The sequence below is a fragment of the Branchiostoma lanceolatum genome, chromosome 1 (genome assembly GCF_035083965.1).
Source record: "Branchiostoma lanceolatum isolate klBraLanc5 chromosome 1, klBraLanc5.hap2, whole genome shotgun sequence".
NCBI classification, from domain to species: domain Eukaryota; kingdom Metazoa; phylum Chordata; class Leptocardii; order Amphioxiformes; family Branchiostomatidae; genus Branchiostoma; species Branchiostoma lanceolatum.
This window is the reverse complement of record NC_089722.1, coordinates 29,560,227-29,577,280: the sequence shown is the minus strand read 5'-3', so window position 1 is coordinate 29,577,280 and position 17,054 is coordinate 29,560,227. Positions and strand designations below refer to the sequence as shown.

Below are 17,054 nucleotides of genomic sequence, written 5' to 3'. Positions count from 1 at the left end.
GGGGGACCCCAGTTCAATCCTGGGTTGGAGACATCTCGGTTGGGGCTGCCCTGTCTCTCTACTCTACTCGGAAGGGATGTAAAATGCGTGTCTCTTGTTCGGAGAGGAGCCTCGAACGCGTTTGAGGGGAAGGGCTGTAAAAATATGCCCTGCTACTGAAACAGCAAGGAAACTTGCTGCCCTATGTGTCACTAGGAACTGCGGTTGTCTGTCTGAATCAATGAATGTCCTGAAAGATGACGCGTTACTTCAACCGGTGAATAACGATCAGTCAGTGGTTTGATTTGAATTTGAGTACCCTGTACAGTCAGGCACCAACGCCGCTGACCGCCAGCGTTCCTAATTGACTGTCAGATGTGATGAAATGTAGCAAAAGGATTGATCGGCTCATTTATTCCTAAGTCCAAAACTGAAAATAAACTCCAGTCAGCGTACATCAGTCACTTCTCAAAACCGCTGTCAGTAACAACCTCCAGCTGCAGTGTAAACCTGTGACAAGATGTCATTTGGGGTTCCTGATTGATCGTCTGATGAGATGACATGTGGCAACATGGATTGATATTCTCAATTATTCCCGAGTCTCAAACTCTGCAAATAAACTCCAATTACCGTATTCATCCGTCATTTCTCGTTAATAAAAACTGTCGGTGTTGCAGATTGGTCCTTTAAAATGGGCCGAGTTTTCAGAAATTAATAACCTTGACACAATTACACCTCCCCGACACGAGACTGGGAGGCGATTGCCTTCTCGTGAAATTACATAATTACCATATTTAAAACTTTAGACATGAACGGCGCCTTTCACAAAGCTATCTTTACAACTATAGTCATCGCAATCTAAGTACAACATACCCAATATGCAGATGATATGCATTCACTTGACAATAATGAAGGCTGGTGGTATTCTTACAAACAGAGAAACTGAACATTCATGTAAATTGGAGATCACGCAAATTATGTGCAGATAAGGTCGTCCCATTGCTGGAATGAAGATGCATTGGGAATCATTACAAAACAACTCTCCAAGCACAGGGTCGTCTCTGGCTGGCTGACAAAAAGAAAAACTGGCAAAATAGAAAGCCCGATAAAAATTAAAAAAAAAAGATATCAAAAACAAGCAGGAGCCCAACTTCTCCTCGGAAAGTTTTATACAACTTTCATATCTGTTACTGTGGTTGCAACATTTTATAACGAGAAAAGAAAACTTCATCTGTGTTGGCGTTTAACTACATAACTTTATCATGAACTCTACTATCTTTGTAAAGGTGTAAAAGCTTTGCAAGTTATAGCAAGATGCGCCATGACTTTAGAAGATAGCCAATCCAAAGGCTTAATTTTTTATGTCCTCTAATACTTTAGGCCGATAACTTTTAAACCCAGCCCACAACTGCACACCCCGTGGATTGACCTGTGTCAGAGGACGGCCAAAGTAATTTCAGTGGGCAGTTACTATCAGACAGGCTAGTGAATGGGCCTCCCTCTGTTTCAGAACGATAAGTCGTTTCCTACGGGGAGTGAATGATAATTACGCCCTCCGAGGTTTAATCAGACAAAATTGAATACAGTATCATTGCACTCCTACATGGTGCGTAAAAACCCATTCTTTTTATGTCAATTTGTGTTTTAAGAGTTTTAAGGGTCATACTAGATAATTGTGAAGACGTCTGGATATGTTTGGAAATGTTCACTAGATTAAAGCGTATTGTGTTGTATATTGTTTTTAGTTTCGTACTTTTACAAGTTTGGATGTATATACCGTATGAGATAACTCGGGGACTGAATGATAAATGCGCCCTCTGAGGTATGATCGGACAAAATTGAATACAGTGTAATTGGAGAGCTCCCAAACCATTCAAAGGCTGGAGTTTTTCTTTTAAGTATTATCTTCTCTTCAGCGTCCCAGCGACCAAGAACTTTGATACTGTGTTCGTCCTACTTATAAATGATTACTTTAACGCTAGCAGATAGACATAGAATAAATCTCACATCGTAGGTGGCGAAAGCGAAGCGTTTTTGATAAGACGTATTAAACAATATGAAAATTGTAAATCATGTCATGTTAAACCGTATTGTCATATCTTGTTTCCTCGGTATGAGCGGCTAGGCTCGAGTCCAAGATCATATCTTATCGTATTAGCCGTATCCGGATATTCGAAGATATTGCGATCAATGTAAATAGTTTCTAGTGTTCAATACATAATTATATTGTTGTTATGATTTAGTTGTAGTTCGAAGGCAATGCGCTTTGAGTGATTTGAATCGTTATTGTATTTCTGCAACGGCAAAGTTTAACAATCATGATGTTTCGACCAAAGGAACCAGCAGATAATGCGTCTTTCATCCAGTCGAAAGTTCACATTAGCAAAATCGTTCGATCTCTTTTACATGGAGAGTCAGTGACGCGGTTTCCACACTTCTTGTGGATGAGATAGGAGATGGTGTCAAGCGGAGGAGACTGTAAAACGACTTGTTTCATGAGTACTGTAAAACTACACGTCTAGACGTATTTCGAAAGAAAAATTAACAGGCGTCTTTCACGAAGTCTATTGCTTCTTCACTCTGTGAACTTTCGGAATCGGCAAATCTGGAGATGTGCGGGCTACAACGCCAGAACTAGTCAAAGGGGGAGTGTCGTAAAAATGGCAATGATATTTGTCTTGAAGAAAGAAGTTTTGGCAAGAACACATATAATGTCCTCAGTCTTGGCAATCCCGTATCACTGCGAATTTCACAGACCCAAAGTAAAGGCGTAAAGCAAAATCCTAGATAATAACTTAACGACAGAAACACGGTGGTAAGCCGCCTTTTTGTTATCTTTCTAAGAGAATTGTTCATTTATATCTTTGATATGTAGATCTTACGGCATATCTGACAGCGTCCGCAAACCAAAAGAACACGATAAGGATATGAATTATCACTTAACCAATATTCGTGGACAAGATATACTTATCATTTGCTAGAGTTCCAATGAATTAAACTTTTCACTACAATCCAATGTCTCAAAAACAACGTAATAAACAGCAGGATATGAGCTGCTTTAAACGACTGTAGATTAATTGATACACGCATCCAGACACTGCGATCTTTTGTAACAACCATTTTGGCGCCATTGTTTACAGTTGTTTTATGTGGATTTCACGTCAGGGTGCTTCCATTTAGTACGACAGACTTAATGGGGTCGTGTGGCGTAGCGGCAGCTTGTTTGGCCCAGAACCCAAGAGGACCTGGGTTCGAATCCTGCCATGTCACCGATCTTGTGCCCTTGTAAAAGGCACTTTACACGGCTTTCCTCACACGGCTTTCTTCACCTCACCAGGTGAAAATGAGTACGTAGCTTCGGTCAGGGATGGCCCACGGATAGGACATTAAATGGAGGTACCGTGTTTTAGGAGAGCCACACCTCAAGCACATTAAAGAACCCGCCATCCTTATCAAAAAGAGTAGGGGGTCCTTCCCCGTGTGAGCGGATCAAGCAGGTCGGTATATAGGCTACAGAATCTTCTGAAAGTTGAAGTTGGTAGCCTGAAATGAAATGATAAGAGACGATAAAGTTAAGACCGTTACAATTGCTAATGATTTATTCTTCGTTCTTGGCTAGTTTCAGGCAGTAATATGAAGACCGCTGTTGTACTCGCTGTGGTGTGCGTGGTTGCAATGATGCAGCTGTCCGCCAGGGGCGCTAACGCAGACGTGCCGTTCAGGAACTTGGAAGAAAGAGCAGGTGAGCGACTTTCGAATTCACAATGAAATCATTTCATGGGTGACGCCGATTTTTGCAAGTGAAACGAATCAAGTTAGTTTGGCTCTATGAACTACAAGAGGTAGTAGCTTTTACATTTGGTCACTTAGTAAAGGGCTAGCTATATGTGCTGCATTCGAATTCCAATTTCGTGAAACAAGAAGACGCTGAACTAACGCAACGGTGTTTTTGCCCGGGGGAAGTCATACTTAAAATCGAGGAGATTTAAAATCAAGACAGTCTGGCCACAACTAACAAGAGATGCTGCCTAACCTATTCTTTTTCTATATCATTGTACGCATTGTATGTGACAGATCCGATCCCGAACTATTGGAAAAGAAGCCATCATACCTACATGTATGTCCGAGGCAGATAGTTGATTGTCCACAAAACCAAGTCGCCTCAGCCTTGGCGCAACTTTCAATATTGGGGTTTACATCAAGAAAGGAAAGCTATAAACCATAAGCTAAGGTTAAACCCTCCTTATCGACTATACATTAACCTCTCTTTAAATGGTCACAATTTGTCATTTTAACGAGGGGAATACGGTACTTTTCCATCGATCGGTGTCATACATAACGGGAACATAATTGTTTTATTCTTACCGATATAGACTGAAAATTGAATGAAGGAAGGCCCGTTCAGAAAAACGATCCCAACTGACTCAAATTGCCCCCAGCGGAGTACTTAAAGTAGTCTAAAATTGAGAGATAAGTATTAAAAGTGACCATTTGTCCAGAATCATTCAGCGGTGACAGAAATAATAGCCATTGGGGAAATTGATATAGAATTATCAAACAAGCGCAGCAGGGAGACGTTACAATTGTGTCTCCTTTCATTCATCTTGAAACGTTTGATCCAACACAAGTACAACATTTCAACCAAACCTTAGGCCAGGTAGCAAAGTTCCGCATAGCCAGAATATAATCACCTACCGACGATTCGGCGACCGTCTGTCATATTCCTCATGCACTGGTTGTGTGTAAAATGACTTTGTTATCCAGTAAATTACCAGCCTGATGAAAATATTCACGTACGAACCTCGTGCCTTCTTCAGATACACTGACCCACTTACACCTGGTACGTTTTTTATTTACTTCAATTCACCACAATATAAGGCTCATTGAGACATTGATGAAGGTTAGACATCCAGGTAATAAGATACGTCAAAAATAGTGATTCAAGCAACTGGATAACGTTTTGAAAGACGCAGACGTTTCAGACAGCATCCGCTGTCTTTCGCCAGTGACTGAAGGAAAGAACTGGGAGAACCACTGGATTGTGATGTTTGTTGTTTGGGGTTACACTAACTTGATTGCGATGTTTGGTCACCTTTGACTTTTTGAAATTTTAGGTTATACCTATCAAGGAAGTAATCACGGCTTTTACGTAAGCATGACGTAGGAGTGACTCAATAGTGCTAGGAAGTCTGTAAGGTCCCCCGTCCCGGGTAAGGCTCCGCCACTCTCCCCCTCACAAAGCCATCCCGTTTCATTTCTCCACTACAGGAAGCCTAGCCAACTTCTTCCGAAGCGGCAACCAACCCGCCCTGAGGTTTGGTCGGGGCGGAGTCGGGAACATGCCGGCCTTCCGTTTCGGGCGCCGGTCGTACGACGGCATTGGTGACGACGACAACTTGGAATGACAATCAACAACGGACGGCAACGATAGCAACAACACACCGAAGACCTTTCCTATAGCTAGCTAGCAAGACAGTGAGCCTAAAAGTGATCTGGAAAGTATCTAGCATAGTGTGAAACAAAATGCATATCTACGGGTATAAAAAAGTTGCCCTATATGCTTTCAGAGTAACCTATATTGCTAAAGCAGTCTATGGCAAATGGCAAAGACGCTTCTCAATGAATAGCAAACTACTATTGAGAAACTGATGACGATTTCAAATGATAGTTTTTGATTGGATGGCGGTAGAATTAAGTTAAACGTTTGTGTTTAGTTGCTCAGTCAAACAAACGCGGGTGCATTTCATTCATCCATACACCATACGTACATACTGTATCATTTGGTGGTAGACCTAATGTCTGTAGGAAACTCCAGTGGTTATCCTTCTATTCGACATTTCAAGAAACTCGATATTTCAGAAGGAGGAACTGCTGTGATATCAGTTGCATGACTTGAGTAGTTTGAAAGTAGCTGAGAAGGTTGTAATATCGACACTTCTTACGACCATACGTTTCAAGTGCATGTTGTGTACATGATTCATTCTTCACTACATTAAACGAACCTCTTAAAAAGTGTGTTGTCGATTCAAATTAATATAGTGGTTACTTTCTCATTACTTGTAGTTCTTCTTCATGCCGTGAATGCAATTGTGTTCCTAGACACCAGATCTAGAACATAAACACAACTAGAAAGGCAACATTTTCGAGAAAACGCAGGATATTCCCCTCCCATTACCTACACCTCAAATATGACATCCTTAGCATTTACAAATAAGGGAATTATGAAGTTTCTGCATGAATTATTGAAAGGAGGTCGTCATTAGCATAAGTTATGTACATGTAAAGGAAAGACATGTTGAAACCGTTCGGCTGGGAAAAATATAATTCACCCATAGCTGATCACTGTCAACTTTGCACAGTCCTAGCTGACAATAGTATAGGCCTAGGAATGTAAGAAAAGCAACATAAGCTTAACTTTGAGAAAAAAGGTAGCCCGAAACAGAAGATCTTTCCTAATTGCAAACAACTTTCCATAATCTTACCTGAATTTTACAAGACTAACTTGAACTATTAGTACATTGCCTTTTCCTGTCTACCTTGGAGTATAAGTTTCCAATATAAATCAACAGTTTGTACAAAATCTACTACTTCTATAGCATATTAGACAGATACATGTACTAAGACTGTATCACCAAATGCATCTGTACCAGGCTACATATACAAATACATCTCTCTGACAAGTACATGTGCAATAATTCACATGAGAAAACTTGAAACTACAATTAGCAATAGATGAATAGGTGGGTAAGCATAACGTACACAGACAGAATTCTTATTACAAATAGTAATACCTGTCAGCAAAATATGGTCCCATAAAATCATTCTGTATAGCAGAGCCACCTTATGATATTTGCTCCTTATTATATTAATGTTCAGTCACTTCATGATTGTCACAAAGAATCAATCCAAAACCTTTCAAGCACCGAACAAGCTCTACTGTTTGACGCTATACAAAAGAGCCATAAAAGTGGTCATCGTCAATCTTACAAATAAGTCATAAACCACTTTAAAAAATACATCAGTGTCCATCCTACTTAAATAGTTCACTGCTCATAAAATTCCATCTGAATTACATCAAGAAACAACAGAAAATTAGGAATGTTGTACAGCAGCCAAATGGAATGGTATACAAAGTAGCAGTGCTTCACCAATGTATTTAATTTAAGACACTCCACAAAGTGAGTGGTCAAGACAACCTCAAATTTGATCAAAAATTTTACATATCTAATATCTGTTCAAAGTAAAGTGGTTTCATGTTACAGCAATTGCATCTATTGCAATACCTTTGAAAGCACAACAATTACTAAAAGTCACAGGTTACAATACATACATACTAGTACATAAACATGCTCTCCAAATTGAAAAAAAAGTTTGCCAAAGCACAAAACAATAGAAAATGCTCTTTAAAACATCAGATCAGCAGATGATACATGTAATATGCATATTGAAAAATGCTGGGATCAACTTTTCCTGTGACACATTTCACATCCAATGCAAAACTTCACATACTCTAAGCTAATTGCATAAGCTAATTGCATACAACAAATAGGCGGTATGACTGTAAGAATTAACAAGTTAAGTTATATACACAACAAGTTAACATTCAAAGGTAATACGTTTCCTCAGGCTTGATTATTTATTAATAGCTACAGAGATGTAAATACTTCTTTTATTTTTTCTTCTTCACGTCAAAATTCTTTTTTCTTTTCTTTATTTAAACACATAAAGGTCCTAGTTGAGTCCACACTTTGGTGGCGCAGCACGGAAATAAAAAGATTTTGAACCAGGCGTGGGCTGGCTGATGTAAACAAAGGGCCGGTGGCCGCGCTGTGATCGCGGGCTGACCGCGCAAAGTGACCGCTATCGGCAGTGTTGGCGTTCCGGCCGGACCGAAAATTGGCTGACCGCGACCACATTAGACAGGTGACCGCTACAGACTAATTCTTAATGCTTATGTCAATGGCAGAAATCCAAGGGACCGACAAAAACTGACCACTATTGCCAGGTGACCTTTATATCCAAGTGACCGCTAATACAGGTTTGACTGTACTTAGTTTCAAGCAAGAAACTTCTATATGTATATCCACTGACAAGCTTGCCATTTATAAAGTGTGTGCAATAATCATAATAGCTGCCATAACCTAAGTTATGTATGACAGTCATTGCTTATATTAAAGAAATAACTTATAACAAAGCAAAAACATAATAATCTTGGTCTGTACACCAATAACTTCTAACAAATATATTCTCGGTGCCATCATACAATGGAATTGAGAGGACCTTAGTCCATACAGTCTGGCACACTTAATGATCTTCAGTGGAATATCAAAACTTATCATTATAAAAAACCATAACATGTATGTACATGTAGCTTACACTAACGTATCACATTGCTCCAGTTCCTATGGACAAAGACAGATCTGACTGTATTTCACTACATACAGTAACTTTCAAGTTTTACCAACATGAAAGGAAGTGAATTGAATGCACAATTCTGTACTTTCTCGTGTTCTATGTGGAAAATCAGGTACATTTTTATGCATAAGATTCTTCTGACAAGGCATAAGGAGCTTCAGAACAACTATTTACAATCTAACATTGAAGAATGCTCCCTTTTGTATCCCCATTTGACAGTTAGCCCTTTGTCACATAAGAAAGCAAACAAGGTAAAACACTTAAAGGCAGTGGAAGGAGAGGGTTGGGCTCCGCCTTCCAATACCATGCCCTAGACACAGTGGATAAACAACCCACTGCCCCTAAAGTCTGAAAAAGTCTATAGGAATATATACATCTACCTTCTACAATAGGCATCCACCTCCGTCAATAGGTAAAAATGCAAAATAGAAAATAAAATGCAAAATATTTGACGGACATTCAGCCACTCTCCCATTGGTCAAACTGCTAACTGCCATTCTCCCATTAGTTCAACTGCTAATTAAGATTGACAGTCAGGATCGGTCTATCATAGCATGATAGAAAATGGTGTTACATGGGCGTATCCACACTACAGCCTCAAAAAGGCTAAGGGACTACCTTTACCTTCTACAATAGACCAATCCCATAGCTGCCCACCTCCGTCAATAGGTAGAAATGCAAAATGTTTTGATGGACATCCAGCCACTCTCTCATTGGTTGAACTGATAATTGCGCTTCTCCCATTGGTTCAACCGCTAATTGTGTTTGACAGTCAGCATCTATCAGCTATTATAGCATGACAAAAAATGGCGTTACATGGGCGTATCCACACTTCCAGAGGACGACAATGCCTGCCGCCTGTCCTCCGATATGGGTAACTGCAGCAGGTATTGTAGCACCCCTACTTGTGTCAGGACGTCGCCGACAAACGCCGCGCTCGACATCTCCGAGGGAGAGTTGGTCTCTGAAGGGCGCAGTAGCGTGGGACCGAATACTGTCGACAGGTTGTTGATGTTCATCTTGTTCACCTCTTGTTTCTCTGCAACTCTGAAGAAATAAGTTTTTGTTTGTTAGTTTGTTTGTTTGAACCATTGTTTATTCGCGAGAGCTCAACATTGCCTGCATGCTTCTTTTTTTGTGAACTTGTTTTCAGATTCATGATTTTTAAAAATTCCTGTAAAACCTGATGATTTTGCTTGTAGAGTTTATCAGCTTTTATCATTTTGTTTATATCTGTTTTGTAACTAAATAATATTATGTACTGAATTATCTAACCTAACTTTAAAACAGTGAATCACATCATCTAATCTAAATTTTCATATCATTCCTGAAAAAAATTTAACAAGCATACTCCCAAGTTCTATCTATGGCAAATTCATTTGTTGCTATTTCTCAAAAACTAAAAATTCAAGAAAGAAGTTTTATATTTCCTAACTTCTGATTTTGCCATGCAAATACCGGTAATTATCATGTTCATTGTCTTATCGCGTAGCTTATATTTTTCAAATTTTTAAAAGGCCCTCTCATTCTACAGTCTTTAACTAACACATGCCTGCTCCATTAGAAGAGTAAGAATCTGTAGTAATGAGTGACTTACCTCCTCAGGTGCCTCATCATGTGTAAGGCAGTGGCATGGTTAACTTCAGGTAGCTCATGGAACAGGGATAGCATGCTTCTCTCTTTAGCATCAGGGTCGGCAAGGGCTGGAAGGAAACAAGCAGTTAAAGTTATCAAACAGATGTAAGATAGGAAGATGTCATCTTAAGAGTACATGTACTTGGCGCATCTACATAATGAATCTTATCATCAAACACTTAATATTCATCTTTCTTGAAAACTGTTATTGTTTACTCAATTGAGATACATTTGATATCCATACTTGAAAACAGAAATACATACCAGTATACCAGTACATTACCTTACAAAAAGTTTTGGGCTGATCTTTTTAAATACATAATTTTGGAGTCTGTGATGATTGGTTTCCATGGGGACAGAGAATCCTAAGCTCCTATTGGATGGGTTTTCATAGTGTAAATAATCCTAAGCTGCTATTGGCGAAAAAAGGGAATAGTTCTCTTGGATTAGAGGTGAATTGCCACAAGCTCTCGGGGAGAAGGCCCAATCAGCCCCTAACACAGGCTATTCCTGTAAGTAAGTGCATTCCCTGGGTACTCTATTTCCTCCTGCCAACTTACCGAGACTATCTGAAATAGCTTGGGAGTGCATGTTTAAGCTTTCATGTCATGAAGTTCAGATCATTGGGACAGATGGGATGACATATTTTTTTCCGTCCAAACAAGCAAATTTCTGTCCCAGGTAGTTGAGGACAGGTCCAGAAGACAGCCATGCTCTGAATGTTCTAATTCCTCCTGCCAACTTACCGAGACTGTCTGCAAAGCTGTGGTACAGCTCATTGGTGAAGAGTGGTTCTGGCAGCTCCCTGAAGTACAGCTTGAGAACCCCCGCCACAGCGTTGATGTCCGTCTCCTGCAGCATGTGGTGCAAGTCTTTACTCCCTGCAGGAGAAGGAAACGTGTCAGTGAAGCGGAACTGATTTTTTGATAGCATTCTCGCTGAGCATTACTCACATACAGATTTTCCTTCAAGCCAATATGTTGTTCAAGAGGGTAGGAGTTAGCTAAAAGCTTACTTAAGGGAAAATATTTTTCTCAGGTCATTCCGAAATGTCAAGGTCACTTCCAATACAGTGATGCCCTACATTTGACTGTTTGTGGGGAGGGGGGCAAACAACTGACCAACTGTAGAATATTCTCGTATAATATAATGTTACATCTTGACCATAACCTTCTCCCTATTGAGGTAGCCCTTTGGCATTAACTTTGTTTTTGTTAAGGGGCCAGGCAGCAGGAGGAAGGTTGATAAATGTTAACAACACAATTCTTTATCGAGCCAACATTGACTCTGAATAGCAGGTGTTAGGAGCACCAAGGACATCACCTTTGTAGTAACTGTTTTCATTTATGTATAGCATAGAATTAATCTTTTCTTTGCTAAGATAGTCATTTGGCACCAACTTTGTTTGGGTTTTGGGATTTGACATAATGGAGAGGGTTAAGTGTGTAACTACATTAGACTATTGAGTTGTGTAATCAAACGCAATTTACTAGACATTACTTGTGCAAATGTATGTTGTTGGACTGATTTTGTCAAAGACCTAGTGCATTCATTGGGCATGAACACACAATGAAAATTATTTGTTCATTCATTCAGACCTTGTAGTGCCTAGTGGCACATATGGCTGCAAGTTTCCTTGCTGTTCCTACATTTCTACAGGGAGGGGTTGCTAGCCTTTAATGTGCTCTAGGCAGCTCCTCAAACCCAGGACCCCAATTTTACGTCGCTTCTGAAAGATGGTGCAGCCCAAACTAAGATGTCGTAATCGAGATGACCACGACCTGAACGAGGGTCTTCCAGTTACCGACTTATGGAACCAGGAGCTTAACTATGAGGCTGCTTCTGGTTGAGCAACAGGAACATCCTGGACATGTGGAACTGACCTGTTTCAAAGGCCTTCTTGAGTTTCTGCACATCAGATGACACAGCTGAGATGCGGTATATCCCCAGCTCCACCACTCCTCTCTTCTCCACCTCCTGTGTGCACAGGTCCACTATCTGTGGGATCGGTCTTCTCTCAATCCTGGACAAGATAGGGGGAAAATCAAACAATCAATGACTTCTAAGTTTCATTCGAATGAAAGTTCATCTGTGACCGTAGTTGACATTTATCAGCCACTCCTCAACTGGTACAAGGGACGACACCAACTGGATGTCACACTTCCGTTCAGGTCAAGTCGCTTTGGGTCATTTCAACTTGAGAAGGATCACAGGACTGATTAGCAAGATTGTTGGCAAGCGCTTTACATGAATTTTGTGTAAAGAAGTAGTGTATAAAATCTTTATAATTCCAACTACAAAAGTACCTTTGTTTGCATTCTATAGCAAAACCAAATGTTTCAAATTCTGCAGCTCTGTCCCCATACAACTTTTGAGCAACTCATCTAAATAACATTATTAAGAAGGAATTTCTTGAGGAAATTATATGGTTCTAGACCTGTGATGCAGAACCAAACAATGTGATTATTTAAATAAAACAGTTCCTAAGATTTCGATTCCACAATGATTTTCCTATGTACATGCACTTACTTTGTAGTGGTCCCCAGTGGGACACCAAACATGCCCTTCTGTCCCTTGATTGCCATGGATTTCTGTCTCTTCAGTGTTGCTGCTTGTGAAATGTGACGCAGCTTCAGACAGATCCGGATCTAGTGTAGAATACATTGCAAAAAGTCAGGCTGACACAATCATATGCTGTCTGCAACTTATGATCCACTTCTCACCTAGTCACGTGTTCAATCGGTAAAACGTTACGGAACAGAAGCATTGGATTGCTCATTCCTTGACAAAGACTGGAGCTGATCAGTCGAAAATTTGGGTAAGTCCAATTTTTGTGTTGGCAAGTTACAGTTTGACTTTGATTCTTGCAGTGTTTGGTTCTATCTTGTAGTGTTTGGTTCTTACATTCATGCTCTTATTGACTAATGTAATAACTACACTAAACACTGCCCTTGGTGCTGAATTATCTTCCAGTGCATTTAACATTATGAACGGGTTTCTTTTTAGTCAAGAGATCTCTCTTTACCTTTCCATTCAGAACAACTTCGATAGGATGTCTTCTATTGTCTTCAAGGGACTGCTTCAAAAGCTGCAAAAACAAAGCGGTATTTGACTGAATTCTACCTATGGTCATCTCCCTGATCTCAGTGTCAGCAACTTTTTAAATACTCTGGCACATCTTCAAACAAAATGGTATCATCCACACAAGAATGAAACAAAATATACTGTACAGATATCAAAACTGGACGTTCTGCTGCGGTACCTTAGAAAGTCGCCAGGGGGGGGGGGCATTATTGAACTTGACCTTCCCTTTCTCGAACCCTACCCACTTACCAAATAATAAGGATCCATCCAACTTCTCAACACAAGCTGTCCATAGACAGACAGACAGACAGACAGGTAGACAAATGCAACCTAAAACATAACCTTCTTGCCGAAGGTAAAAATGATTCTGTTATTCCCTCCCCAACTGACCTCTATGTCAGCAGACCCACAGTGGTGGAGGGGGTGAGACATGGAGGGTTTCCTGGGCCCTGCTATCTTCTGGATGGGAGACTTCCTGCCTGTTTGAGGGGAGTGCTGGTTTGGTTTGAGTGATCCTCCTCTGGGGGGTTCCCAGAAACATGACACCCTCAGTGTCTGGGCTTCTTCTAACTCCACATCAAAGTCCTTGTATCAACAGAGAAAGGCATGTCAAACATATGTCACAATATGTCATAAAAGTAGCACACTGAAGTAGTCTTTTGGGACCCATTTTCTGTTGGTTACAGAGTTACATAGGTAGCAGGGAGAAGGTTAACTTAAACCATCAAAGTGTGACACTATCACCCTGTTACAGTAGGCTGATGAAGGTTAAATGTAAACACAATGTAAACAACATCATGAAAACTTGATTGTTGAATGTCCATTGCTTTTGGTTGCAATTCACTCGTTTTGTTCGCTTCACTTATTTCAAAAACAGTTTTTGCTTCATCTCAACTGAAGTTTGTTAGAATATAACAGAGTATGAGCTCAGGTCCTTTCTTAATAACAATGCAAACAACATGTACCACCATGATACTATTTGGTGCATGCATCTAAGCAGAGGAAATCTTGAAAATTGTAAAACCATGACTCCATTGAAACATTGCAAATCTAAAATTGTCAGAAAGACCAGCTTATTGTAAATTCCATGCTAAGGCCACACTAATTTAATTTCTTGGTTAACATTTTTTCTTTAATTGTAGCACGAGGACATCATTAAAACAGAAGGCTGGGGTGAAAACTTGCACCTGACCCTGTTCACTCCCTGAAACTGTGAGTACCAAAGTACAAACTTTCCTCTAGAGATGTATTCATGTTGATTTTCCAATCTTGCATTTTTTTTTAAAATTCCGTTAACCAAGAAATTAAATTGGTGTGACCTAAGCAAAACTTCTTGTATTTTTAGGCTTTAATAACTTAAGAAAAGTACATTCATAAGGGACCATAATACATATGGCACAAATAACACACTTAACATGAAGATTAGTCACAAAGTTTGTCCTAAGACGCTATGACTGTTAGAGACATGTATATGTACCTCGTTCCATGATGCCTCTGTGGTGCATGTACAAGTGCCAGTTCTAGCCTTGTGCTCAAAGTGGCCAAATGAATCTACTTCAATGAGACAGTGCACTCCTACAGAACAGTGCAACACAAGACATACATCACACAATGTCAACAGTGATACATGAAACATTCATTAACATTAAATCATAACGTTAAAAAAAAGTCAAAGTTCCTTCCCGCACCGATGGTACATAGGGCGGCGCCCATCTCCGTTTCAGTAGCCCTTGGGCCACACAACTTTGTGCAATCACTACAGCAGGGGGCTAGTCCACTGGTACTCTTTCCCAAATGCTGAGTGCTAAGCAGAGAAAGCAGTATGTACCATTTTTGAAGTCTTTGGTATGACCCGGCCAGTATGACCTACCGTATGCAAGGCGAACACTGTACCCACTAGGCCATTGCACCGGTTCCCATACATTACAAAATGTCAACAGTGATACATGAAACATTCATTAACATTAATCTGTCGGGTTACATGCTAGTAAATCTGACACTTTGAAAAACAGTGGGTTTGAGAGATCTCTAGTGGAGCACCCGGCGGGTATGCACAGTTTAGATACACAGGAGGGAATTATACTGGGTGACGTTGGGTTGGAGATCTGTTTGGATGTATCTTTTCAGGGTGGCGGAATTATGTACCCTGGTGGAATGTCAGTAGATGGTATATGTAGCAATATGTAAAACGACAGTACTGTGCCAGTGTGCAGGGAGCATAACATTTTCAGTCATGAAGTTTAGATTTAGGTTACCAGTGTTTCAGCATTGGTTAGGAAATGGTGACCTAACTCTCTCTCTAGTAATATGTTGCCCCTGTTCACATGTGTGTATATAAAGTTGACTTGTCACAAATATGATGTTTCGTTTGTTTGAATTGAATTTTTCCAGCTCTCACAACTCCCCGATGTTATAGTTGCTACACTCAAACACACTGCACAACAGAAGTAGTCTCAACCTTCAAGTTGATAGCATAACAAAAGTGCAGCTGCACAAGGCATGTGGGTGAGGAAACTTCACATTGCATGGTACATATAAATTATATGTATATATATATAGGATGATAGTGATGTGGCAGTTCAAATGTAGTGCTGGAGAGACATCTAGCAATACATAACTAAACTGCATGCAACAACATGGCATAAAAAGGCAATGTTTGCGAACAGAACCTATGGTATTACAAAAAGAAAAAAAGACCTTTGCAGCAATTCACCCAAAAATCACTATAAACTTGTAGAATCAAGTTGTGAAACAGCATATGGGCTTTCACTATATTGAAGAAAAATTGCTTCATAGTGATTTTTATGATGGTAGAGACTGCTTCTTCTTCTCCAAATCATATATAATGTGTTATTGCAATCAACAAGCCCTTCCATTCCGTTTTGAGTGACACGACATGACAGACACTTACTGCCCTCCTCGGTGAAGCCTGAAGCTGACTGGACTGTCACACACAGGCTACCTGACAGGGCTGGTTCATCACCTATACAGGAACAGAGAAAAAACATTACTCAACTCCAGAAAAGTACAATAATGAGGAAAACAATGGTTACCAGGAGGTTCGATCTAGGAATGGCACTGCTAGCTTTTACAGTTATTTCATCTCCGCTTTTTACAGGTTTACGATAGCAAAACCTGCTCTGTTTTTGCTTGTTATCGTTTAGCAATTTGAAGTAGCCGTTTGACACCCAATTCCCTATTGGTTACAGAGTTAGGCAACAGGCCTAGGGACAAGGTGATAGTACCCATGTCATTCATCTTTCTAGTGCTTGCATTTGAGATGAAATCTAAGAGTGATCAAGTTGAGCCATGCTTCATGTACTTTTGTAGTTTATAAGATCTAAAAAACATATAAAATCATAATTTTTTCTCTACTTACTGTCATTAAGCAGCAGTGAACCAACAGTATTGACTTTCCGTACCTGAAAAAATTTTAACACAAAGAATACCATTTCAAAACCATTGCATTAACTGATTAAGGAATATAGAATGTTCAAATCATGAGATATCAACACTCTAGGAGCAAATAAATCTACCCTACCCTCGTAGAGTTTAGTAGTGCCTGAACCTCATAGTTTGTCAGGGATGGTCTGGAAGGATCTGGAAATGGATGATTTCATATACAAATGTCAGTATCCCCTGCCACAAACTTAGTCTCACATCACAACGATGTCATATTTTTTTCATCATGGACGTTGCTATGCATTGTGATAATGTTGTTTAAACTAATCACGTATGGAAATGACTGAATAAATTGACTTTCAAAATCCGATTTTCGGGCCCTAATATTACTTGGGTCTCCTTTAAGAACAAGTTGCTTAAAGGCACCCAGAGCACTTTATGTGGCTTCAAACTCAAATTAAAAAACTCCAGTTTTTAGCCATTTCTACACATAGTAAGTTTCAATAACACTATACCATTACATATCGATATTCAAGGAG

The 17,054-nt window shown here is 39.9% G+C and overlaps 1 protein-coding gene and 1 long non-coding RNA gene across 3 annotated transcripts in view; one reads left to right on the top strand and one right to left on the bottom strand.

The window, feature by feature from the left end:
- Nucleotides 1–5,991, top strand: part of LOC136447636 (uncharacterized) — a 37,669-nt gene extending 31,678 nt beyond the window's left edge. Inside the window, exons 2-3 of the long non-coding RNA XR_010757767.1 lie at nt 3,599–3,721; nt 5,248–5,991. This is a non-coding gene — a long non-coding RNA (uncharacterized lncRNA). The remainder of the gene's footprint in view (nt 1–3,598; nt 3,722–5,247) is intronic.
- A 292-nt stretch (nt 5,992–6,283) lies between these two features.
- Nucleotides 6,284–17,054, bottom strand: part of LOC136447576 (active breakpoint cluster region-related protein-like) — a 36,050-nt gene continuing 25,279 nt past the window's right edge. For both annotated transcript variants that reach the window (XM_066446579.1, XM_066446587.1), the window contains 11 exons: nt 16,655–16,713; nt 16,493–16,535; nt 16,025–16,096; nt 14,591–14,688; nt 13,504–13,698; nt 13,055–13,117; nt 12,559–12,677; nt 11,913–12,052; nt 10,776–10,910; nt 9,992–10,097; nt 6,284–9,441 (listed from right to left, as the gene is read on the bottom strand). In XM_066446579.1, coding sequence (XP_066302676.1) covers nt 9,207–9,441; nt 9,992–10,097; nt 10,776–10,910; nt 11,913–12,052; nt 12,559–12,677; nt 13,055–13,117; nt 13,504–13,698; nt 14,591–14,688; nt 16,025–16,096; nt 16,493–16,535; nt 16,655–16,713 — 1,265 coding nt within the window. In that variant the 3' untranslated portion in view covers nt 6,284–9,206. The remainder of the gene's footprint in view (nt 9,442–9,991; nt 10,098–10,775; nt 10,911–11,912; nt 12,053–12,558; nt 12,678–13,054; nt 13,118–13,503; nt 13,699–14,590; nt 14,689–16,024; nt 16,097–16,492; nt 16,536–16,654; nt 16,714–17,054) is intronic.